Source organism: Actinia tenebrosa, unplaced genomic scaffold, assembly GCF_029948245.1.
Source record: "Actinia tenebrosa isolate PJP-AT-01 unplaced genomic scaffold, QUT_ActTen_1.0 PGA_scaffold1__47_contigs__length_23844297, whole genome shotgun sequence".
Taxonomy (NCBI): domain Eukaryota; kingdom Metazoa; phylum Cnidaria; class Anthozoa; order Actiniaria; family Actiniidae; genus Actinia; species Actinia tenebrosa.
Window position 1 is genome coordinate 11,260,108 of NW_028292578.1, and position 26,067 is coordinate 11,286,174.

The window sequence follows — 26,067 nt, forward strand, 5'->3', positions numbered from 1 at the left end:
CATTGAATTTTCACACTGCATCGCTGTATCGTCTGTGTTGCCTGCCTGTTGGGGGCACCTTGCTCCGATAAGCGCCGGCTGTACCATATGATCTAAAGTATTGGCTAACGCCTACCTTACACAATAACATGAAGGTATGTAAAGTTCTGCTCTTTCTTTTTATGTTTTTCACGTTTTATATAAGTGAGTTGAAGTTTTATTTGTCTTCGAAATAAAACGCTTCAGTTAACTTCAAATAAGTCAGTTAAAAAACTCAATAGCGAGCAGTTTACCAGAAAATTCTATTATATTATAATATCAGAAATAAAGGTTACAAATTCAGTAGTATCGTTAAGCTAGAAAACGTTTTCTGTGATGGGAAAATATGAATTTGGATTGCCCTTTTTGAAATCCAATTTCAAATTTTCTATATTTTTTGTTGACTTTTGCTGGACATATTTTATTTATGACGATGAAAGATATCTGTCAGTCCAAAATGTTTATGCTTTCGTTGTGTCTATTCTTCACTGAGATTAAAAACCCATAAGAATACTTTTGAATAAAATTTGTCATAGATCGGCTCAACCGGCTCGCGGAAAAAGACAAATGTCTGGAAGAAAAAGGAGAAGAGGCTTAAAAGTCTTCTAATTTGTAATTCATCTGAAATCATATGACCTTTTTTAAGTTACCTCTTGAGTTTAGCAGGTGAATTTGAATCGCTTTTATAATGGGTCACAAGTCGACCCCCAAATGCTTAAATTCATATGCTTTTATCTCCTAAAATGCCTTTTAGATCAAACAGCTGTTTACTTAAGGCTCTTAATCTAACTTAAAAGCTTATCAAAGCTTCTTGCGTAAAAAAAGTATCCGCATTTCTTTGGTCTTGCGACAATCATTATTGCCGTTAATCAAAGAAAGACCGAAAACAATGAAGTCAGAAAGAGAATGGTTAGCTAGATTGAAATGGCGGAAAACTGGTTTCGTGGGATCGTTATTGCGAATATCATAAAGATGATTGCAAATGCGATCACCAAGACGGCGGCCAGTCTCGCCCACATACAAAAGATTACAGAGAGTACATTTGATACAATATAGAACATTAGAAGTGGTATGAACAAAATGGTCAGTGATTTTAACAGTGGATTTAGGACCGATAACAGAAGTGTGAGAGGCTATGTGAGGACAAGTATAACAACGTTTACGAGAACAGCGTAAAGTACCAGGTTCTTTGTCAGAGGGAAGAACTCCCTTGACGTGCTAAGAAAGAACGAAAATTGCGATCACGTTTATGAGAAAAAAAGAGGGCGGTTGTTGAAAATAGCAGAAGTGGATTTAATGGAGTTATTAATAGGATGATACGTAAGAGTGAAAGGAATGCGGTCATTAGAGGGACGAGTGAGAGTGGTGGTACGATCAATGCTAGAAACTTTGCGAATGGCTTGGTCTATAACATTGGTTTCTTTTGTCTTGTTCTCAGTATATAATCACTCCTTTCTACCACCTCTTTCTCTTTTACTCCGACTAGCGTCCGAAAAGTCAGTTTTTTCATCTTTTCACGGTGTAAAATTTACTACCCTTTTCTCATTACATTTTCAATCATGTCTCGGAGATCTATTATTTGTAACTGCGCATGCTCCAAGACGAGTTGCTTGAGCATGCGCAGTAGTAAATTATGATGTTGAAGACTGACATGTTGCGGTGATGACTCGTTTCCAGACCCACGTCCATTTTGGTCTCGGACAAACAAGAAACGAAGGATTCTGGGGAATTCTAAGAACTAGGATCAGTCCCAATTAACCAATCAGAAAAGCCAATCAGATTCGCCCAGATTTCTTTATTTCTTGGTGTAGACCAAAACGAGCGCGGCCTCTGCAAACTGTAATGGCCGGTTCATAGTGACGTTAAGTTTTTATTTCACAGAGTAAATTCTTTTTGCTGGTGTGTTTAGTCACCGAATTGGTTGTGTTTGCTGTAGCAAAGAGTAAACATGGAGCGAAGCATAAGGACCATCACAAGACGAAGGGTAAACATACCATTATTATACCGAGCGGTCGCAATACCAGGGTTAATCCAGTGACCTATTACTAGACCTTTACGATGCGATCAATTAATCAACCGGCCGTAATAGTGCTAGTTGCTGTTTACAAACCGCATTACTATGTTACTTTGCCAACCATTATCACAATTGATCTTAACAAGTTGCATTGTTTCATCAGCGAATCGATTTTTTGTTGCATAAAAGTGACAATAGATTTCGTCACAGCAACTAGCGTGACAGCGAGGGGGTGTTTACCAGGACTCCTACCCTTACAATCCGACCGATAGACCAATTGGTAGTTATACTAGCTATTGAAGGGGGGGGGGGGATTTTGTAGAAAGGTGAAGCATTTTAATTTTTCGTTTTAAAAAACCTTTTGCCTTTAACGTTTTCAGAACATCATCATTCTAGTAAATCAAGCAAGAGACAGTTCATACCTGTGGCTCCATCGATGCTAGATAACCTACCGGGCAACTGTAAGTACAAACTATAACAAGATACTTGTAATCTATGTTCTGGGATCATGAGCCCATTGATTGATCTATTTTTGATTTTCCCTGCACGAGACAATTTCTTGCGTCATCTAAAGGGTCGATTGTCCAATGTCATCAATTTATGATTCCTAACCTCACTCATGGGCCCGTAATATTTTAATTGAAAATAATAAAAATTAGGCAACAATAAAATGATATATGATAATAAATATTATAGTTTCAGAAACAAAACATTGTTTTTAGACAAAAATGGAGACGCATACACCACTGGAGTTACTTTACCTCTTTACCTTTACACTTCAGTCTGTGATTCACTCGAAATAAATATGTCAAGTCCTATCCAACCGAGTTTGAACAACATTTTCTTTTTTACCAACACACGCATCGCTTAGAGTCATCTTGTTTGACCATCTCTATCCGAACAAGTCGAATTAGCTTCAACAGGTGTCTTGAGAGGCAACGAGAAAACTCGTATAAACTTTAAAATGAGAAGGAAAGTAACGAGCGAGTTTGATGTTGTATTTTCCAGCAAATTGTATGACATCATGTCAGAAGCTCTGTACTCCGGACTGCGACTTCGCGTGTTGCGTGCCTCATCCTCATCCAGCTCCTTTGCCTCCATCACAACCATCAAACTGCGCATCTTACTGCCCAAAGTCCTGCTATCCAAACTGTTCACCGGCATGCTGTGGACTATCCAACCAACCACCTAATCCACAATATGCCCCTGTACCACCCCCACGGGTTCTTTACTCTCGACCCAGCTCACTCCCTGTGTCACGCCGATGCTCAAGGCCAGGTTGTCCGAAATGGTGCTTTCCAACATGTTCGTATTCGTGTTGTAATCCAAGACCCCAGCCTTTATACCATGCAACGACGACACAAATTTTACCTCCTTTCAGAAGACCAGACACGAGATTTTATGCTAATCGTCCTGCACTAGCACCACTTGGACAGAAACAGTTCAATAGCTTTATGCCACGAAACTCTGCCAGGTTAATGCCTCTGCAAAATAGAGGATTCATTGGTCCATACTGTGGAAGATTTTGCTCCAAACGATGTTACCCATCGTGTTCGCCTTCGTGCTGTTCAGCGCTTTCTCCGCCTCAAGTACAGAGTTTCGCTCCAGCACCCATCTACCAACCAGCCTTTAGTATGCCATATCAAGCACCACCACAACAGTCTCTTGTACTACCTCCACCCGCATGCCCTGCTGCTTGTCCAGCCACGTGTTATCCTCAGTGCAATCCAGGCTGCTGCTTCCAACGGGTTACTCCTCCACCACCGCCTCCACCCATCCCAGCCGCTCCTACTTGCCCTGCACCATGTGTCAATTCTCAAGCCTGCTACCCAAAGTGCACACCAAACTGCTGCCTCACACAAGTACCACCACTACCAGTTGCTCAGCCACAGGTCTTCCCATACAACGGCCCTAAACCATTGAACCCTGGGGCTGTAACACCAGGTATGCCTCAGGCTTTCCATCCCATCATTGGACCCCCTGTCCCAAATTCTCCGCAGTTACAGCCTATGGTCGGACCTCCAAACTCACCAAACCCTCAGTGCCCGCCACCATGTTCTCCATCCTGCTTCCCTCAGTGTACCACAAGCTGTTGTTCTGCTTCTCCAGTTCCGTTCAAACCTCCTGAGGTAATCGTACTTATTCCTCGACCTCCACCTGTTTGTCCTGCGCCGTGCTCAAGCGCGTGTTATCCGAAATGTGAGAAAAGCTGCTGCTGTGGGGCTAATAATGTAAATGGTCTGTTGCCGTTGGAGGGTGGTTATACAGGCATGTGTGCTAGTGACTAGGTAAAAACATACACCTTTTATTGGCTGAGATCTGTGAGTTAGCTAATACAGATCAGCTTAGCGGTTGCTTTACGGTACAATCTGTGACTTAGCAGTTTCTTCACGGTAAAAAATTCATCCTGCGAAAACGAACCAATGTGAGTGACCACTTCAAGATTTATACAACACTTAAAATGAATCCCGTTGAAAAAGGTTTTCGTATGATCGGAAGGTTTTCTCCGTGATAACGTACGACAGGTATTGAGTAAGACATGGCGTAGCATCGTACTGTCTTATTCAGAAAAAAATCTGAATTACCAGATGACGTCACATTGCCGTTTAATTTTCCGACCACTCCCAAACCTGGCGTTCGAAGAGTCAGGCTCTAGAGTAAGGTTATCTTGCGGATTGGGTTCGTTATTTGTCTTTCTTTCTCCTTGGTACGTAAGATTGAATCACTATTAGTCATTCTGTGGTCAAGAAAAAAACTGGGTCGAGTTGGCACTGCAGAGCATTGTGGGAATTAAGTGGCATGTTTTCAAGATGGCGTCTATTTGTCCTCTAAAAACAGTCTCACAAACCACTGCAATGTCAACTGGACTCAGTTTGTTTCCTCAACCACAGAATGGCTACTAACTAATAGATCGTTCCCGGTTAGCAGTCATGCTCAAGAGATGGAAATAACATACCATTCACCACCTTTGCAGGTGGCAAAGTAGTTTTAAAGGTTTATCCAAATTTGAACTCTTGTGGACTCGGTTGAAGGCTTTGTGTTTGACTAATGAACTGATGTATAAAAGGTGGTGAATAGCAACCATGTTGGTTGATCTAACATTGAACTAAAGTTAACTCTTTTGATAGATTCAAACAAAATGGCGGCCGTGAAGTATACAAATAGAAAAATATTTAAAAACTGTCTAGTTAATTGATCTGTTGATCGATCAGTTCTTTACTCGGTTGTATATAGACCTCCCTTAGTTGGAATTAATTTTCCTGACTTTTTTTTTTAAAAAACCAATTATGATAAAGAAACAATTCTATAGAGTTTTATAGTGTGACGTCAATCAAATGGAAAAATGACTTCCGCGGGTTCAAAAAAAAAAGCAATTGTATAAATATTGTAGATATAGAACGAGTCAGATTATTAACGGAGTCTGTCAGGAAATAAATAGACAACAGATAGCAGTATAATTGGGTGTTGTTATGAGTGATAGTCAGGAGACTTGCGTACTATTAAAAATGTCTGGGAAAATCCCCAACCCCCATGCACTCTCCTCTCTTCTCTTCCCTCCTCACCTTTCCCTCCCATCTTTTTGATGCCCCAATAATTCTCTCAATCATTTTCTTTCTAATCCCATGTTTTCATCCAAGCGCCCTAGTTTTTTTCCAACTGTTTCATTTTTTTCTTGTCGTAAAACTGAAGCTTTTGTTGCAATACGACTAAGTACATTTTTCTTCTTCAATGGACTTGTTAAAAGACACGCGGCGTCGTGCGTATGTCGACGGTTTCACTATGACAACCTTTACGCTCGTGATTCAAAACTCAGATTTGAGGTAGGGGGAGGGGTTGGGTTAGAGAGATATTATAATAACATTTTCAAAGCCCACTTGCTTAGTTCATTATGTAGCATTTGGTTCAGCTTTAGTTTTTGCTTTCTCGATTACATACGATAAAAAACGATACAATCGCCCATTCTAAGTAGTGATTATAATAATAAAGAGATTAAACAGCTAAAATCAATTATCTCTCGTTGTAAACGATAACCAGGATGAATATTTCATAGCTTTTTTTAACTTTATGGCTCGGAAGGCATGGCAGAGAGCACGACTAGGCATTTTGTTAATGTGTTATTCATCAGCAATAAAAAGATGGGTCGGAAGCACTTAGCAGTGTTATTCTTGTTATTCACAGACAAGTTAATGATCTTTTTTCTTGCCTCGAATCGTTTTCGTTCTTTGTTTTTCATTCGTTTTAAGTCTATCATTCAACAGAGTTACAGTACTTCCATGCAGGAGCTGTCAAACACCAGGGCCAGCGGTTGACAGTAATCACTAGGCGCGGAAGGTACGTATGTCACGTGACCCCCTCTACATGCAGGTAGGGTGATTCTAGATTCCAACCAAGAAAAGAAACTTATAACATATAGAGTGAACCTCGTATAAAGCTTATCCTTAGGGTGCATTCAGATGACTCCAAATCCCTTGAGATATGAATAACAACGAAACAGCCGCCATGTTGGTTGATATAACAAGAGAAGCTAATGAGGAATGCTTTGTTATCGTCAACCAAGATGGCGGCTATGACGTAACACCCTCGAAACTGTAATACATAAGTGAATAACTACGAACACAAACAAAAGTGCAGCATGAATTAAATTACCCTACTTGTGATAAATTCAATGATTATGGATGTCGTTGTCTGCTTGGAGAATTATTCATGCCATAAATTTAATAAAGAGCTTGAGAAAACGTGCGCTATCAGAAGTAATAATGCGTCACATCTAGAGGGGATTTAATCATATGTGAAACACGTATTCACTTATGAATATATGATCCAATATTGATAGTTTTTCTAGCGACTTTATAAGGAAACAGACGTCAGCGCAGAGCTAGCGATCCCTGCTGATGTATCATGAAGAGCTCTGATACCACTGTGACACTAAAGTAGAACATAGGGCAAATTTTAGGCACTGATTTGGAATACAACTGATCAGACGATTTATACTGTGTTGCAGAAATAAGCTGAATGAAATCTGGAGTATTAATAACCCAGTGAAAAGAACCGAAGAGAGCAAGGAATAGAAGAAACTGGACGATATAACTAATCGTAAGTTGACAATAAAACACTAACCTTTACTATTAGTCATAAAAACATGTTGACGACTTTTTGCTTGGACTCAATTTGTAGAAAATACATAACGTTAAGCATCTTCTCTAAGAGAGAGGGAGAGGAGGCCAATAGAGTGTTCTAATAGTCTGCCAATTAGTATTTTTTTCAACTCTTTTTCAAATTTAGTACAATTTTATATGCTTTTTTAATTACTGTCTTTCTGTAACTGAGTTGCATCAAAAATTTCTTCACTTAAGTAGAATAATCATCACCATCACCATCATTGTCACTAACATCATCATCATCATCACCATCATCATGCATCATCATCATGTATCATCATCATCATCATGCATCATCATCATCCATTGTCATTATCATCACCACCATTATCTATCATCATCATCATCATCACCATCATCACCATCATCATGCATCATCATCATGTATCATCATCATCATCATGCATCATCATCATCCATTGTCATTATCATCACCACCATTATCTATCATCATCATCATCACCATCATCATCATCATCATGTATCATCATCATGTATCATCATCATGCATTATCATCATGTATCATCATCATCACCATCACCACCACCATCATCATCACCATCATCATCATCATCATCATCATCAAGTTCATCATCATCACCATCATCATCATCATCATCATCACCATCATCATCATCACCATCATCATCATCACCACCATCATCATCATCACCATCATCATCACCATCACCATCATCATACGTCATCATCATCATCATCACCATACGTCATCACAATCATCATCATCGTATTCATATACTTTGAATATTAAATAATATTTGCTATAATCTGCATCCTACATGGATATTCCAGTTTTCCCATTCTAAACCATTTAACGAGTGTTTAGTCTATACACAGTGTCGAGTGCTCTTTTACAATGTTTCTTGATTTCATACTCTGTTCTTCCCGCTTGAAACACTAGCCTTAAAAACGCGCAGTGCTTTATAAAGTGTCGTATTCACTCTATGTATATAGACCACGTACCTGATAATCCTCCTATGGTCTTATACCTGTCTTACCGCGTATGCGTAATCAAGTTAAATAAGGAGTGCTTATGCGATTTTCTTTTGCAATATTTAGTCTAGTTATTACTAGTTTTCAGCTGCTGTCTGGGCGGCATGTGTTGTCAGACAGTGCGGTAGCTTTTTACTCGCTTGGACAGGTGATACTCTCAGTTTCAATATTCCTTAAGGGTTAAATGGATACCTCGTACCTACGTAGGTTGTTTACATAAAAGTAGGGCTAACATTCCAATCATTGTTCATATGTTCTGGTTATGGGGAAAAACTAAGTTCTCAACTTGATCCTAAGCCGCCTCTAGATCTTATATTACAATGATGCGCGTCAAAAAATCAAAACGTTTAGTATATATGAAACCAGGAGTAGAATTAAAAAGAGTATAAAGACATTGAGAGTGTTCTAGACGTCCTAAATTGAACACGAGTGGGTTGCGACTTCCGATAACGTCAGCTTTATTAATTACAATGTATCCCATAATATGTCATTGGCAAAATAACAGTAGGATTCTGCACGAACAAACAACACGGACAAAAATGCATCCATACAATGTGTTATTTCGTTTACACAGAATTCTGCATGCACTGATGAATAAGCACTAAGAAGATATACATTATTTATTTTCAAAATATTGGGCCAAGTACTTCATAATACTTGTTGTTGCAAATGTGGACTTATATCAGTATAGAACAACGATATAAATCTTGGGATGTTTTGATCGCTTAATTCGAGGTCAGGGTGGATTTAAACACTCTGTAAACCCTCCTTACGAGAAGTTGAGTTCAATTCGAACTAAAAAAGGTCTAAAATGATACTCTAAATGAATGATACTATACTCAAGAGAATGACACATGGTCTGAAAAGCGGCAAACAATGCCCAAAGTACAAACACGCAATTCAAACAAACACACAAAAAAAGAAATGCTGAATGAAAAATAAGCAAATTTATAAGACAAACAAATAACATGTATTCATTCTAATTATGAGCGCTTTTCTGACAGCTTTTACGTCTGATTACATAGCACGATACTCATTATAACATTTAGCCATTTCCTGCTTATTTATTCAGAATTATTCTAAATCTTAACCTTGGTGTCTTCTCTTCCTTTGGCTTTAATAAAGGATGATTTTTTTGTAGTGCGTGCATACAATATATCTAATCAATATTTCGATGGCCCATAAAAAACATCGTAAGATGTTTTGTTTTGAAAGATCGATTGCTAAAAGCAATTAAACGTATTCCTAGAAAAACTCGAATTGGCTAATTTCTACAGACTGTACGACGCTAAGAAGTAAAAAAAAAAACATTTGTAGTTAAAAGTCAAAAAAAAATTGATCTCCGATTCAAAATCGGATTATTTTTTAAATAAGAAAAATAGAGTGAAAATTTTGAGAATTCTAAATTAATAATTCAAATTCGCTCCCTCTTTCCCTCTCTAGCCCTTTCTCCTTTATTTTTTGTTTTGTTTTGTATATATAATCTTATTTGATGCTTTTATGAAAATCAAAATCTCCAATCTAATTGGTCAATACTGTACTACAGGAAGTGAGTGCCCCGTGGAGGGGCTGGCCAGTTTTATCCTCGCCTATCATATCAAAGTCCATCTGGTCGAATACTATCGCGCCTCTTTTTCTTATTGGCAACAAAAGCCTACATCATCTTCGTTTGCAGGATTTAGTCTTACAAGGTTTGGGTCGCTACGAAAGGTATACTTACTGATATCACCCAACGACTCGCGACCCAGGCAACCACAAACCCCTGGATTAAATCCTAGAAGAAATATTGGAAATTTCCACTGGATCTTACCAAGATACGAATCAGAAAGGTTAGAAAATGGTTTTAGAAAATTACTGAAAATTTGTTTTTTTTGAGCTCAGCCGCAAATGGATCGATTTTGATTGAAAAATAGCCACATTATTTTCACCCACTACACCGAACATAATATTGAACATTTAGCATTGAAGCTCTTTATTTTTATTGAAGGTTTACTATAATCTATTTTAAGATTTTAAGTTTATTTTAGTTCAGTATTAAGGCTTGAACATCGATCATTTTTCGTACTATATTTGAGCCAAATGTTCAAAAGTGCAGAATTTTACGGAGTAAAATTTGAAAACATGTAAAAAATGAAAAAATAAAAAGATCAACAAACAGTAGAAGAGAAAGACAGCAAACTAAGCTATTGTACTCTAGTGCGATGTGAAACTAAACTAAACCTCTGAAATAATGACAAAATATTTGAGATTTTAAATTCTTTTTTCATATGGAATGAACCAACGACTTTATACATCTTTACAGATATCAATTATTAATATTTACACATCCTATTTTATGTTATTTTTCTTTAATCTAAATACGAAAAAACTAGGAATACTATAAGAAACAACGTTCAAGGCACGAAAATTTATTTGAGATTTTACCCAATTTTGCCCAATTTTTCCCCCTCAATTTAATGAGAAAATGATAATCTTCTTTTCTGCTTTTGATGCTAATTTAAAAGTTTGAGTGATCTACTTCAATGAAGGCCGATTGTGCTATTAGATTTTATTGCCAATTGTCTGGCACTGTACTAACAGCACGAAACACTATCAAAACTGTCCATCTGGCTTGGGATCAAAATAAGAAGCTTTCTTAATTTCCAGGAAACTTGAACTCTCCAGGTACCTGAAAATCTGAATAAAGGATGATGGTGTTGCGAAAGTGCACTTATCTCTCACCTCTGGCGTCTTGGGTTTCATTCCTTAGACTTGGCATCACATGTGAGTAGAGTTTTTACTGGATCTCTGCCTTGATGGTAAGTCGTGCCCTGACTTAGATCAGACCAGAGGTTGTTTCAGGGTTCGATCTGTGAGTTAGCCGTGCCCTGACTTTGATCAGACCAGAGGTTGTTTCAGGGTTCTATTTGTGAGTTACCCATGCCCTGACTTAGATCAGACCAGAGGTCGTTTCAGGGTTCAATCTTTGAGTTAGCCGTGCCCTGACTTTGATCAGACCAAAGGTTGTTTCAGGGTTCAATTTGTGAGTTAGCCGTGCCCTGACTTTGATCAGACCAAAGGTTGTTTCAGGTTTCAATCTGTGAGTTAGCCATGCCCTGACTTAGATCAGCCCAGAGGATGTTTCAGGGTTCGAATTTGAAGAAGAACTAACGTCCCAAACGTACATTTTCAAGCTTTTTTTACTTGTTCAAGTTTACTTCTTTTTTATCACCAATATGTACAGGTTATCGATGTAGGTGCGCGTTGCATTCTGGTTACACATAATCAAATTGATTTAACATTGAATCAGGTAGAATAACTATATTTAACTTCAATCGGTAGTATAGCCAAGGGGGCGCCCTTTACTCCCTCTCTCCATCAATGCTTGTTTTAAGAGTATTCAAAGCTGAAGTTACACGGATTAGAGAGAGAAGTCTTGAAATTATCTTGAAAGCATTTCTTGACCGGAAAGTAAAACAAAACTAGTGAAGTGTTTTCGGAACAAGTTCCCGGGGAGTAAAAATGTTAAAAAATAAAAACTCGTCGTTAAGCCTATCTACCTATAAGACTATCCAGACATATCTTTCTCGAGTATATCATGCTAATGTTATAATGATTGTTGTAAAAACAAGCTTGTATTATAAACACTTCTATGAAGGGTACTGATCGAAGGAAATATGAACGAACGAACGTAGAGGTTGCCAATGGGGTTAAGAGTTAACTAACAATTGGCCAAAAGAATTGTAGTTAACTGACAAATAACCTAGAATCAGTAGTTGACGAACGAGCGAACGAACGAACGAACGAACGAACGAACGAACGAACGAACGAACGAGTAAACGAACAAATGAAATGAAATGGATGGATGGATGGATGGATGGATGGATGGATGGATGGATGGATGGATGGATGGATGGATGGATGGATGGATGGATGGATGGATGGATGGATGGATGGATGGATGGATGGATGGATGGATGGATGGATGGATGGATGGATGGATGGATGGATGGATGGATGGATGGATGGATGGATGGATGGATGAATGAATGAATGAACGAATGCGTCGAGATTGATCACATCTGTACAGACGACTGTTTTCCCATGAGCGATTCTTGAACAGAAATCTGATGCGAATAAGATCAATTGCATATCTAATTTTTCAAGAGCGTATTTTTTAATCTTTTTTTAACTGCGTCCGGCATCACTTTTGTTTTGGCTTCGGTTTTAAATCCTAATTGCTTAATAACTAAGGTCGGGGGTTTTTGATTTCCACTGTCGACAGGAAGGTACGTCGATTTCAATATTTCTCGATGAATTAAGAAGAGGAAAGAGTCAGTCGATAGATAAATGTCTTTAAAATAAAAAAATAAGTAAGAAAAAAAGAATGGCCGGCGTTTGTCAGACGTGTTTTACGTCTTGTCTGAAAAGCGTCAATGTTATCCGAAACCTCGTAGAGCTTCGCGGATGTCGACGTTCGTTCGGGATATTCCGAGCCTGCGCAATATGAGCTAAGCATAACATTTCATTCGACCACTACAGGCTTAAGTACAGTGTTGGGTTGTAGTAGGAAATGCATTAAGGGGAAAAGGGGATAATTGTATGTTTTCGATAAATCTCTCATGAATGTTTTTTTACCAATTCTAACTTACGGGAAGTTATTGTTGCTACGAGAACAAGATGGGCGGATTGATAACCGAATTCAGTTAAATCGCATTCATTTTTTGTCAAAATAAAAAGTGAATTCGTCCCGACATAAAGATATGAAGAGTGCTTAAACAGGTGTATGTTTTGAATATGTTAAGCATTGCCGTCACTGATCCATGCACCGACCCGCCGACCCACTGATTTTAATAGACCCAGAACAAGTAATACGTACAAATTGAGAAACAGGAGACAAGTTTAAAGAATTTTATATACACTTACACACCAAATCTCTAAATTTTGGCACTTTAGCTATATATAATTAATATTTTATGTATCCGTTTTTGTGTATTTTTGGTGCTTATTTTGTTTGTTAGTTGAGTTTTTGCGGCACTAGACATCCATGATAATCAGAATATATAAGATTGTGTCAATAAAAGCAACGGGAAAAATCGTTTGTATTAATGAAATCCTGGGGCCTGAAATACAAGATAAAAATGATATCCGCGCATTAGACAACAGTTTTGCGGAAAAGATTACTCTGCTTAAGACAATCTAGTAAGAGGATTTTATATAGAGTTCTTTTAGGTTAAGCGAAAGGAAAAGAAAATCTGCAAAGAGATTGTAATGACGCAAGATTCGATGACTGTTAAGAGGAAAAAGGCTGTTATGCTCGACGCTAAGTGATGAGCGAGATGATGAATATTTATTCTAAAAACAAAAATTGAACATCGGCCACCTAATAATATGTGTGGGTTTCTTTCTATAGAAACCCGCCTTAGAAGTAGCCAGTGACAAAAGATTATTTTATATAACCGACAGACAGGATTATCGCCACAGAAAATATTCCTCAAGGAAAAGAGAGAAAAAAACTCTGTTCCAAGAAAAATCAGCTGCCCATTGCTGACCAGGAATACGGTGCACGCCTGAAATGCGAATAAAAGTGTAGGATGTAAATTTATTTTATTAAACTTTCAACACCAAATCAGTATCGAATTAAGATTTATTAGTAGTAGTGAGAGAGGAAAAAACAGAGAACCCTCGAAGGACATGAGAGAACATGGCACAGAATGCCTATTGTTTTAGGGACATGCACTTACAGTTCAGATTCTCACGTACATTTCAATGGGTGGGCATAAATTTGAATGATAATAGAATTCCTCAAGTTCTGATTGGCGAATGCATCCGAGCAAAGCGGGGAGCGGGAAGCTGCGAAGCGTATCCCTCGAACGAAGTGTGAGACTGACAAAAACCGCCTCCTTTGTCTTTATAATCCGTGTTTGACAAGTGATCACCACGCATGTAAACAAACTAATATCTAGTCTTTTTACCAAACTTTTTTGACTAGCATAGGAATTTAGTTTACAAATTGAAACTTACGGCTCTTTTGCAAGCTAACCGACATATAAATTCAATACAGTAACTAGTTTAAAGGAAGGATTTAAAACCTAAATCGTGGTTAACTAATCGGTTAAATCTGGCGGCCAAAGACAGAAAACTCTGTTTTCTCCTGTCGTTTATAAAAAAAAATTGTTTGCTATCAAAAACCGTTTAATGAAAATGAAAAACTGTTTGAGTAAATCGCTTATAAACAGAAAGTTTCGCGTACTTCTTGTTACCGGTAAATTTTTATTCCTGTTTTCGATTCAAAGCTTTTCTTTTATAAATCAAAAGTCAAGGAGACGCTTAATACGCAGTTAGCCTTTATGGAGCTGCCGATCTTCACCTTTCTTGAATGAGCGATATGAAAACCTATTAGTAGATTCGATAGCATATATAGCATATGAGTCATGACAATTACTCATTTGGTGGCTCCTAAAAGTCAAAGTTTGAATGAACTAGGAGGTTTGTCCGATGAAAAAAACACACAAGACAGTGTTTATTCATTCAATTTGGAGACAAAAGAGCTAAATGATAAGAAGCTTAGGCGAGAAATGAAAAATGACTTAATCCATAAACAATAGAGGTTATGTTTTTGATGCTGCCGAGAGTCCCGCGGACAGCTGCAAGTACTTCGGGAATCCCGCTCAACCCAGGCGCAAAGACCACACATTTTTCTAACTTTAAAAACCTCAAATATAATTTTAACGGATAGTCCGTGTAATGGGTGCAAAATGTTCTTTAGACATTAAAGTTTGTTTTGCACCTTTTGGCCATCGACCAACTCACTTGGAAAACAAAATATTTCAACATCAAGATGTACGACCACTATGTTTCCATACTTAAATGTTTAAAAAGTCCTTCTTTTTCTTGTTAAAATCCTCAAAAAAAATTTTATCGTTTAATTTTTTTGATTTTACCAAATGACAAGATGATATCTCTACTTTCATTTGCACCCTTTGGCCATGTAAAAAACTTAAGAAGAAGATACAAAATTACTGGTTTTCAGAGTCTACTTGAGCCATTTTCAGCCAATTCTCTTGTAATTTTACTCTGTAAACGAGTCACAGTCAAGTGAACATGATTTGAACCGCGCGCCAAAACAATAGAAATGTCCCGGATGTGTCCGCCTATTCTGTGCCATGACCAACAAGCAACTCTACACGACACGGGTCCAACCCAACCCGGGTTTCGTGCACTGATGAAAGGCGCGGCGCACGCCATCCGTGGTTCATCGATCACGAATTCCGTACTGGCTTATAAACAGAAGAGTAAGCCGAAATATTTCTACAACCATGATAAAATGTATATTTATTTCATTTTTTTATTTCGATTGCAAGCTTTCGATATCACACCGAAATGAAATTTAGTAGTTGATTTTTGGCGGAGCGAGGAAAACCGTGTAGAACAACCTTCAAAGCACAGGAGAGAACCAACAAACAACCCTCAAAGCACAGGAGAGAACAACAAACAACTCTACTCACATACGACACTGAATCCAGGAATCCGACCCGGGTCTCGCAAACCACCCACTTTACCACCCCTTCACTAGTTACCCCTGTTAGTTTTTCAGTTAGTTTTATTTTTAACCTATCGAAACAAGCTTTTTTTAGACACGAAAGAATCTGTTTGTCGCAGGGGAAAAAAAGAATTATCATCAATAATGCCCTGCACGATGAGGCTTAAAATCGTGAAGCGCATGCGCCTTTTAAGGTTAAAACCTCTGGGATGAAATCCAGATTTAGCATGTTAGGTTTTGCGGAGGAAAGAAAAACCTTAGAATCAAGGGAGAGGCTTAACGAACTCTATATAAAGGTGAAAACAAAACCAAAGTTCTTCTAGATTATGTGGTCGAATTCAGTTGATGATTTCCAAGCTAATCGTTCATATCCCTTAGTAGCACTCTATTTATAAAGCAGTTAATGGCAAAGTGGCAATCTTTATAGCTTTTTATTACTGGTGAAAGGCCTGTTGTCGATCCTAGAAAGTATAGAATATGACACCTTGCATCGACGTCTGGGTCCAAGACGAAAAACATTTCTATAAAGATTTTTCTTACTTTTTCTTCGAGGAAAGGTTTGTTTGTTAAAGTGCAAATTGTTTTAGAAGGAGAAGAATAAGATGAGATCATTGAGAACATTTTTCATTTTATCTTAGAGGTTTTCGTGAGCAGTTAGGCAAGGAAACACGTCTCAACTTACAGGCTCTTTAGCTAATTCAATCTAGAAAGGGCCTAGATGAAAATTACTCTGTGTATTGGATAGTTACCCTACCAAATTGTGTGTTTTTTGTGTATAGTTAACCCTTTTTTCTAATGCTGAATTTGGTTTCCGAACTTTTCTCGTCTTTTTTCTTTCATGGCCACAGGCAAAATGAACATTAAAATTAAGGGTTTTAAGTGTTGTTCGGTTTCTTAATGGCTACTGTTTTGTGGTGCGAAGCGGCGTGCCGACTGACATAGCACGTAACAAGATCTTCCTGCCTCCACAAGTATATCTATTTTTATTATATTGAATTTAATCGATTTTGTTGCTCGTTGTTTCAGACTTCTTTTGACGTCTTAACGCTGCGGATGCATTAAGAAATCTTCTTAAACAAGTGCATTTGAAAATATTGTTCATTCAGCTAGTGGCTACGACTAACAGTGAAAGCATATAAGTGTCTACGAAGGTAAGATTTTTATTAGCCATTTTGTAAATTAGTTCTAACTCAAAATCTCGGGTGTAGAATACAGCACGACCAATGATTTCATCATGATAAAGAAATAGAGAAGATATAAAACAGCTTTTAATGCGAATAATGAAAAGGATAAGAAAAGATCGAGAATACAGTAATATTTAGAAGAATGGATAGATGGATGGATGGATGGATGGATGGTAAGAAACGAATACAGTAATATTTAGAAGAATGGATGGATGGAGGGAGGGAGGGAGGGAGGGAGGGAGGGAGGGAGGGAGGGATGGATGGATGGGATGGGATGGATGGATGGATGGATGGATGGATGGATGGATGAGTGAGTGAATGGACGGACGGACGGACAGACGAAAGGACAGATGGTTGGATAGGTCGGGAATGGAGGGAAAATAACAAAAAACATCATATTCTTATTCATTTTTTCCAAGGTACAACAGGAATAAGTCTCGGTCATGGCTGATCTTAACAAGACGTCTAACATAACCTCAACGATCAAACCCTTAGATCGCCTGAATATTTGCATGGAATATCTGAACGTACGAGAGGAAACAAACACAGAAATATCTTTGAAAATCACAGCTTATTCTTTGGCCCTAGGTTTGGCTATGATTGGAAACATCCTTGTCATAGTCATCGTTCTTCGAAAAACCCATTTCAAGACAACTACAAATCTGTTCATTGTCAACATGGCGTTCAGTGACGTTATGATGGCGTTGATTTGCATGACAATATCTATTTATAGCATCGCTGTCAAGAATATGGGACAAAGTACCTTTCAAGGGATTCTAGGACTGTTGATATGTAAGCTACTACCGTTCCTCCAAGGGATTTCTGTTGCCGTGTCGATATTAACTTTATCCACCCTCGCTGCTGATCGCTTTCTCGCCATAGTGTATCCTTTTCAAAATTTCATCTCCAAGTTTCGTGCCAAAATACTTATTGTATTGATATGGATGGTAGCAGCACTCTTCAACGCACCGCTTATCTACGCAATGAAGTTTTATAAGGAGGGAGGAGTAATGGTCTGCTACGAGATATGGGAGCCGTACTTCGACGAGGAAAGAGCTTCTAAAAACTACACAATTGTGCTCTTCGTCTTCCTCTACGCCATTCCTCTGATCCTGGTCACGTTCTTCTACACTGCGCTCATCAGGGAACTCTGGCGAGGAAAATCTTTACATTCCAACAAGACGCGAGCATTTGCTGAGAACAAATCCGTAGTTAAGATGGTAATGACTATCATCATCGCCTTTGCAGTTTGCTGGCTTCCCATTCACGTGAATAATTTCATCGTGCTATTCAGCAGTGACGAAATGATCAAGTACTGCGGGCTCAAACACAGCATCATTTTTATTGGTTGGTTTATGGGTCACGTGAACACTTCAATCAATCCCATCATTTATTTCACCTATAACGAAAAGTTTCGTAAAGAGTTGAAGAACATGTATCGAGCAGTCAGGGAAATTTTTGCTGGAAAGAAGCGAACCACTTCCGCAACAACTGCGTTATCAATCGTGAAGCCCCGGATCATCGTCACGCAATTCAACGCACAGAACGATGTCGTAACGCTAGAGCCTAAGGTTGGAGACTTTGGTGAAGCAAACAGTGGTTTTGAAGTATCTACTTAAACTTGCAGTAGCAAGTGTTATTCCCAGAGGTCTAAACATTGGTAAAGCGAGGAATTTGATGGGTCACGCAATCAAATGCACAAAACAATGTACATCGTTACTCTAGAGACTAAGGGTGGGGACAGTGGGGACGATGTGCCGAAACAATAAGATGGCCGAGGTGTTGGTGGAGTTTGTTTGGTGTAGTAAAACTCTCTGGGCTCGCTAGGGATCTCTCTGTCTCTCTCTCTTTAGCTGCGTCAGCATCACCATCTCGTTTTCAACTCCACATCACAGGCGCCGGAAAGAAAGATATATGTTCGAGTACTCGTCAAATACCATTTGCCGCGGGAAAAACGTGTTACAACAATAGCACACAAGAAAGAAAAGAACTGGGTCGAGTTGCCATTGCAGTGCATTGTGGGACTGTTTTTTATTTCCAAGAAGGCGACTATTTCGTCCACAAAAACAGTCTTACAATGCGCTGCATAGTCGACCTCTAAATGACTAAAAAGATATTAAAACAAAACCATACAAGTTGATGTAAAATGTTATAGTAGTTTGTTAATATACTTCTGCATGGATATTATATAACAAGCTTAAACCCAGCAGCATTAATTACAGCTAAAAATGATTGTACAGTACAATAAAAGACCGACTTGATAACGTCATGGTTTGACATCTATTCTAGGGCGCAGGGAATCACGGTCTGTACTGGGTACAGACACCAATAGCTGGAATTCTTACTGATAAATGTTGACTTAGAAAGATATTCTAACCTACAGTAACATGACTTCCGGTTTTTGATGGTTAAAAACTTATCTTAAGCATTGTACAGTGTAGATGAATCGTTTTGGTTCAAAGACTTCCTAGAGGGGGAGGAAGGGGTCACGAAGGTCACAGACACCCCCTGCCCCACCCCTCCCCTACATACATTGTCATCGTATACTGATCATCCCATGTGTTTCATTTTTCGTGCATTTTTTTTCTCTAACGATCATCTCACTTGGACCAGACCTCATCGATTATGATTGGATTAGAAATTAAAGCTACACGTAAGCAAGTTCCTGTTGTGACGCACGCCGTCATGTTGAAGATGGAGTGATGCCTTTCTGATACAAGAGGGATTTCGCCTTAAAGACAACAACGCACGCAGACAAAACAACATACTTGAGCAATCACAATCTCCCGACAGGTCATCACTTTAAAACAGTGATTTAAACAAAGGCCTTCAAGACCCTCATATCATTGGATATATACACTTGTATTTATAAAACTAAAGCAGGGTTAGCCGAGATTGGCCAACCAAATCCTCTTGAGGCTGTTAAGTTATTAGCAAGGGAATTTACAACGTTATGTAGAGCGATGTTTTTGATATCGGTGAGTAAAACTAAACGGGATGTATATACTTCTGCTTGTAGATGCATCAGTGCTGTGCTGTGGGAACAATAACGATCGAATCATTAAAAAAAACAATGCGATTATCTAACTAAATATTTCAAGCTCCCATTCCTAAGACTATGTCCACGCATTCGGTTTCAGAAAAAAGGTAATAATTTTTTCCCGGACCTAAAAACCTCTCAACTGTGGTAAGACAGCATATTTGCTCCCATCGGTAAGCGACACTTTGAAAGGCAACATTTACACCATGGGGTTTTGCATTTTGTAAAATTTCTTCAGTCAAGACAATTCTTACCTTTGGTTTTACTTGCTGTATGTATAATCTGTAAAAGACTACGTCCAAATTCTTCAAGAATCATTTTTTCTGTCATTGCAGGTGACAGCCCCATCTAAAACAATGTTTAACAAGATGTTAGTCCGTCTGTCCGTCCATTAATTTTCCCATCAATCTATCCATCCATTCCTATATCTATCCATCCATCTATACATCCATCCACCAATCAATCCACCCTCCCATTAACTCTCCCATTAACCCTCCCATCCACCCATCTGTTCGCCAGTCCATCCATCTATCTTTCCACCCTTTTTTCTGCTGTCCATCCATCCATCCATCCTCCCACCCATTAAACCATCTCTCCATCCACTAACATGTTTATCCCACACAAAAACTTACTTTTTCTGCTTCTGCAGCTTGTGCAACAAGACACTGACAAGTAGCTTGGGCAACTTCATTGGTCACAAATGAGAAAGGTAACCTAGAATATGAGAACAAGCCCATCAGTACAAGCAGTATTGGTGATAGTGTGTAGAGTATTCTCATCATATACAGTACCTTTCTCCAGAGCTTGTTTTGATTGATGGCCGAGTCGGCAGATCTTCTATTTGGGACTCAAGCTTTGTCTTTGCAGCATTTTGTTGATTCACACGAACCTCTGAAAAACAGCAAGAATACATTCAGTCATCCATCTATTCGTTTGTCATTCATTCAATCAACTACTTGTTCATTCATTCATTCAACCATCTATTCATTTATTCATTCAACCATCTATTCGTTTGTCATTCATTCAATCAACTATTTGTTCATTCATTCATTCAACCATCTATCCATTTGTTCATTCTTCTATATAGGGGCAGCCATGTTGTAAATCAGTGCAATGTTTTTGTATAACCAGATATTTTCTATTGTCTTGTCCTCCGACATAGCTGCCATGAGCCCCTCTAGATTATCCAGTTCTTAAGATACACATCAATACATATAACATTAAGTAGTTGTGCTAACCTGCAGCATCTGCTAAATGCATCAATGTTTTCCTTTCTGGGCTTTCTTCAAAGTTCTTGCACCCAGTACATTTACATAAACTGGTGCATAAAATCTTGGCCTGTGATGCAGATATTTACCATAATTATGCATGTCTTAATAAGGGAATGTTGTATAGGTTTGTAAACAATATACAAACTAAATTTAGTTCTAAGAGGGGTGGGGGGAGTGTATTAGTGTTTTCTAACAGAGAAACAAATATAGCTGGATATCCAAAGTAATTTGTTTTGTCAGTACTTACTTCATAACATTCACAATAGTTTTTCAAGCAGCCTGATCTTTTACAGTGACATCCTTTGTTGTGTCGTCGTTCAGATTCTCCCTAAAAAATAGGAGGGGGACATCAGGTACAAAAATCAGAGATATTTCTTGGAGCAAATGAGACAAATTAACAGATACAATATCTAGTTTTTTCCATTGTAGACCATATCGCATTTGCTTGAGATTCTTTGAATTACAACTATGACTCATAAAATGTATCTACTCAAGGCAACAATGAAATAATACTAAAGGGAATGATATGTGATCTGAATGAGGAAACCATGTAACTGATTTAATCATACTTTTACTTACCACTTTTCCTTTTCCAATCTTTGGATGAAATGCATGAGGGTTGCGTTCCAGACAAGCCTGTATGACAAAACATGAGATTGAGTACTATCAAGCATGGGGTAGGACACAGCAGAATCACTTGTGCATCCATCTCAAGATTATTCTACATGACAACCTCGATGTTACCTTATTCCAACAAACAAATACTGATAGAAATGGAGAATGTAATTCTAGTCTTATGTTATGGGTGTCGTTTAGTCTTTGTTTAGGTTTTTGTAGACAACTAAACTTGTTTGTACTTTACCTTAATTGCTTTACTCCTTTCTTTCTCATGTTCCATATTATTGAAGCAGTTGATACAATTACAGTTACTACAGAACTCTCCTTGTGCAAAGCAATCACAGTACCTGCATATACAAAAGATTAAATTAAAAATTAAAAATAATAACACTGTATAAGCTATTTGCTGTTCTGAGGTTGATAAAAAAACTAAACAACTAATATAATAATATTTTACTCACAGCTTAAGGCACTGTGACTTGGTGCAGTTGCAAGGTTTGCGAGGTCTGGTGGGAGGTGAAGATTCTGGTGAAGTACTAAAACAACAACAACATGTTTATCATTTCTTCCAGGCTACAAACAACCTTATAATATGACAAGCTAGAGAATGGTTGGAATTAATCAGCTGAAAAAATGTCATGAATGTCATTATCATCCTACAATGACAGGCCAACACTGCCTGTCGTGTGCTATCAACCAAAGTAATTTATTGCTGGGTATCAATCAGCTGAAAAAATCTCACGCATCTCATTACCAATCTACAATGACAGGTAAACACTGCCAGTCACGTGCTATCAACCAGAGAGTATTCTATTGCTTGGTCTCAATCAGCTGAATGAATCTCATGAATCTCATTACCAACCTACAATGACAGGCCAACACTGCCCATCAGCTGTATCAATCAGCTGAATGAATCCTTATGATACATAACTTAAAGCATCGACCACTTACCCATTCATTGATGTATTTGTTTGGTTATCAGGGAATGCATTAGCTGATAATGGAACAGCAATGGGGTATCCCCCTGATGCTATTGCTTGCTGTGAATACAAGAAAACCAGTATTATGATTAATTCCTTGACAACTCAGTGCATGCTATTGATCATTCAATAATAATTCATTCCCGCTCTGTAAATTGGTCAGAGGGTGTCTAGACGGAGGTAAAACATTCCTTTTGCTTCTTAGGTCTATAATAGACCATGTTTTTCTTCCATGGGGTACCATATTTGAGCAGCGTCTTCTGTAAGTGTTATCTTCTGAATCTCCCCTCCCCCCATGATAGTTGTAGTAAGCATGGAATATTGAATGATATACTGAAATGCAAGTATGTGATTGGCCTGCATGTGTTAATTACCTGGGGTAAGTAAACAACACCACCACTTATTACACCATGAGGGAATTGTATATTGTTTCCTGTTGACATATTAGGTGCAATCGCTGGGATAATAAACCGCTGTTGTTGGCCTTGTCCAAGGTTTGCTGTTACTTGTGGTTTTGGTGCCAGCTAAAAAGAAATTAATTAAATCAAAAATTACGCTTCATTAACACAATTTAAAATTCTATCCAATCTGTGGTTTAAAGCTGCTGTCTCCTGACTTAAATCAGTCCAGAGGTTGTTTCAGGGTTCAATACAAAACCAAGTATCTTTATATATCGCTGGATATTTTACATTGCCTGTATTTCTTGGACTTTATGAACAGAATAATAAAAAAATTCTCACCTGAATGGTTTGAGAAATAGTTGGTGCTGGAGCAATATTCATTTTTGGAGCAATAGAGCGCACTGTGGCACCACCAGAGCCACTTGTTGCCATAGTAATATGTGAAGATGTAACAACTTGATTCCCTGTTGTTGCTAGATTGATAGGTATAACCTTTTGTAGTTGATGTGTTTGACCCTGTTTACTGGGCGATCCAGTTAATTTAACTGAAATTGGTTGTTTTGATGTAGGGTTGACATTCTGTACTTGAAAAAACCTGACATTCCCCTTAATCCCCTGTCCTTGTAACTGTACACCACTTAGCTGCCCAGTAGAGCCTGAGACTACTGATCTGCTAGGTCTTATTTGTGTCAACTTGACAGGACTCCCTGATATGACAACCATAGGAGATATAGGCTGATTCATAGTAGATACTATTGGTATTGGCACTGCTGTTGTTTTTGGCACCCCAGGAACTATAAATTGATTAAATATAACATCATGGTCATGGAAACATGGTATATTGTTCATACTTGTGATTCAGGTAGTCATCAATCAGTACAACGACAAGTTGGATGGCACATCTTTTTTCATATTCAAAAGATAAAATATCTTTTTTTTAAGTGACAAAATAAAGTGGTAGTAGTGAGTGTCTGATACCTTAAAACATAAGCCTTTGCCTAGGAAGACTCTGCAAGATTTGCCCATATTATGACAAATTATTTTTTATCCTATTGATTTATAGTTTAGGATGAAATAGAAACCTTACCTTGATTGGTAGTAATAGCAACACTCCCAGTACTAGAAACATTTTCACCCTTCACATCACCACCCTTATCTCGCGCTGTCTCCTGATTGGTCGTTACCAGTAACTGTGTATTGTCTGTGTTTGTTGAAGGTATAGTAAATGACTGGAGTATAACATTATCATCTACTGGTTCTTGCTTTACTGTAATTATTTTCTCCATAAAAACTATCTTTGCCTGTGAACATAAAAAAGAAACTGTTTTAAGATTATTCTTTATCATATGTGTATTTCATGCTGCATGGGCCACCTGTGGTTGGGCAAACACAGGAATCCCAGAAAACGTGAAATTCAGCCTTTCACTTTAGCGATGAAAGAAAAGAACAAATTATTTGATTTGAAGAGGGAAGCAAAATGATCTTAGATGACATCAAAATACTACAAAACATGCAAAAAAATTCTTTTGATATCTATAGAATTATGAATCTAGAAAAAGAGAATTAATCCAAGCTTTTGTTGGAGTTGAATACAAATTTAAGAAGTAGTGAATATTAACAGTTCATAAAATGTATTAACAGCAATTAAAGTATTAATAAAAATGATATAAAAACATATTAACTATTATATGACAATATTAAAAATACAAGGATTAAGTCAAATTACAATTATTATTTAAAAATAATAATTAATATAGATATTTTTAATATCAAGGACCTATATTTTTGTGAGTTCCCTGTTTCCACACAGATTTTATTATTCCCATTATATTTCTATCAAATTATTATTCTAAGATATATTTGGTGTTTGGTATGTTATATATTACTGAAATTGACCTTTCTGTTAAAACTTAATCGAATCGTTGTTGTAAAACCTTAATTTAATATACAAACATAAAAAAGCTGAAAAGAGTTTGATCCCAGCAAAAGCTATAAATCTGATAGCCACTGGATTAAAAGAAGTTCTGCTCTGAACACTCTCAATTTAAACTCCTAAGTTAATAGCAAGATCAACTTGAATACCATGGAAGATTGAAGTATTGGTCTAAAATAATAATTAGGTAGTCAATAATCATATGAACTGTTTTTAGCAGAGAGATCAGGAATTTCAAGATCTAAATCTCAAAATATTTACAGGATTTGAGCGAAGCTCATTCAACTCAAGTCAACAAAAAGTTTATAGAATCTTTAGATTTTGTTGATACTAGAAAACAAAGATTTGAAATGAAAGGAGAACTGTCAGAGAGTGGTAACGGAAGGATATTAAGTAGACGGTTAAAGAAGACATCATTTGAAAGGGAAAGAAGTGTACAAAGCCAAGCATTAAGTGAGACGAAGATAGCTGTAAACACAAACCAACACAGCGTAAAATATATCTTATCTCCAGCAAGAGTTACCACATCACAAATCCTTACTTTAATGTCAATGAATTATGGAATACACAAACTAGATTTGTCTCTACCTCAGAGTTTAATCGAGTAAACAAAACATATGCCCAAAGAAAACTAATAAACTTATGTTAATCAAGACGAAGTAAATTTTCTTTCACCGAAAAAAGACCTCAGAAATCTCGCCTTAAAGCGGCGTTTCTAAACAAAAAACATGAACAAAAGTCACACACCTTACCTGCAAGATGTATTATAATTACATAGGTTCGAGAAAAGCGTGTTGTAATTGTAAAAAATGCCAGATAAAAGCCATAGTAAAAATAGAATTAGAGTTGAAGTTTGCGGACATCTTGTTGTTCAAAATCACGCGCTTCTGCAAGGTATAGAAAATCTACCCA

The 26,067-nt window shown here is 37.7% G+C and overlaps 3 protein-coding genes across 5 annotated transcripts; 2 read left to right on the forward strand and 1 right to left on the reverse strand.

The window, feature by feature from the left end:
- The first annotated feature begins 6 nt into the window (after nucleotides 1–6).
- LOC116306808 (uncharacterized) lies at nucleotides 7–5,564 on the forward strand. The gene is made up of 4 exons (XM_031716903.2): nucleotides 7–134; nucleotides 1,900–2,002; nucleotides 2,413–2,493; nucleotides 3,041–5,564. Exons 1-4 carry the CDS (start codon nucleotides 129–131, stop codon nucleotides 4,318–4,320), a joined length of 1,470 nt encoding a protein of 489 aa, XP_031572763.1. The 5' UTR covers nucleotides 7–128; the 3' UTR covers nucleotides 4,321–5,564.
- A 125-nt stretch (nucleotides 5,565–5,689) lies between these two features.
- Nucleotides 5,690–19,298, forward strand: LOC116306809 (QRFP-like peptide receptor). Of its 3 annotated transcripts, none has more exons than XM_031716904.2 (4): nucleotides 5,690–6,364; nucleotides 7,035–7,126; nucleotides 16,755–16,879; nucleotides 17,332–19,298. In XM_031716904.2, exon 4 carries the CDS (start codon nucleotides 17,356–17,358, stop codon nucleotides 18,529–18,531), a length of 1,176 nt encoding a protein of 391 aa, XP_031572764.1. In that variant the 5' UTR covers nucleotides 5,690–6,364; nucleotides 7,035–7,126; nucleotides 16,755–16,879; nucleotides 17,332–17,355; the 3' UTR covers nucleotides 18,532–19,298. The 3 variants fall into 3 exon arrangements, with proteins under 3 accessions (XP_031572764.1, XP_031572765.1, XP_031572766.1); XM_031716905.2 differs by lacking the exons at nucleotides 5,690–6,364; nucleotides 7,035–7,126 and adding exons at nucleotides 9,805–10,035; nucleotides 10,853–10,969; XM_031716906.2 differs by lacking the exons at nucleotides 5,690–6,364; nucleotides 7,035–7,126 and adding exons at nucleotides 9,805–10,035; nucleotides 10,871–10,969.
- Nucleotides 19,055–26,030, reverse strand: LOC116306807 (protein lin-54 homolog). The gene is made up of 14 exons (XM_031716902.2): nucleotides 25,908–26,030; nucleotides 24,310–24,523; nucleotides 23,562–24,016; nucleotides 23,196–23,345; nucleotides 22,793–22,881; nucleotides 22,303–22,377; nucleotides 22,086–22,188; nucleotides 21,803–21,859; nucleotides 21,471–21,551; nucleotides 21,191–21,290; nucleotides 20,744–20,843; nucleotides 20,585–20,666; nucleotides 20,207–20,300; nucleotides 19,055–19,947 (listed from the first exon to the last, which is right to left on the reverse strand). The coding sequence occupies exons 2-14, from the start codon at nucleotides 24,506–24,508 to the stop codon at nucleotides 19,937–19,939; spliced, it is 1,596 nt and encodes a 531-aa protein (XP_031572762.1). The 5' UTR covers nucleotides 24,509–24,523; nucleotides 25,908–26,030; the 3' UTR covers nucleotides 19,055–19,936.
- Between the last annotated feature and the right edge of the window lie 37 nt (nucleotides 26,031–26,067).

Bases quoted from the DNA above. Each gene is read 5' to 3' on its own strand.
- LOC116306808 (XM_031716903.2), top strand. The intron at 2,003-2,412 runs GTAAACATACCA...TAACGTTTTCAG, and splicing joins GGACCATCACAAGACGAAGG to AACATCATCATTCTAGTAAA. The intron at 2,494-3,040 runs GTAAGTACAAAC...TGTATTTTCCAG, and splicing joins AGATAACCTACCGGGCAACT to CAAATTGTATGACATCATGT.
- LOC116306809 (XM_031716904.2), top strand. From the start codon at position 17,356: ATGGCTGATCTTAACAAGACGTCTAACATAACCTCAACGATCAAACCC.
- LOC116306807 (XM_031716902.2), bottom strand. From the start codon at position 24,508: ATGGAGAAAATAATTACAGTAAAGCAAGAACCAGTAGATGATAATGTT. The intron at 24,017-24,309 runs GTAAGGTTTCTA...ATCAATTTATAG, and splicing joins TGCTATTACTACCAATCAAG to TTCCTGGGGTGCCAAAAACA. The intron at 23,346-23,561 runs GTGAGAATTTTT...ATTTCTTTTTAG, and splicing joins CTATTTCTCAAACCATTCAG to CTGGCACCAAAACCACAAGT.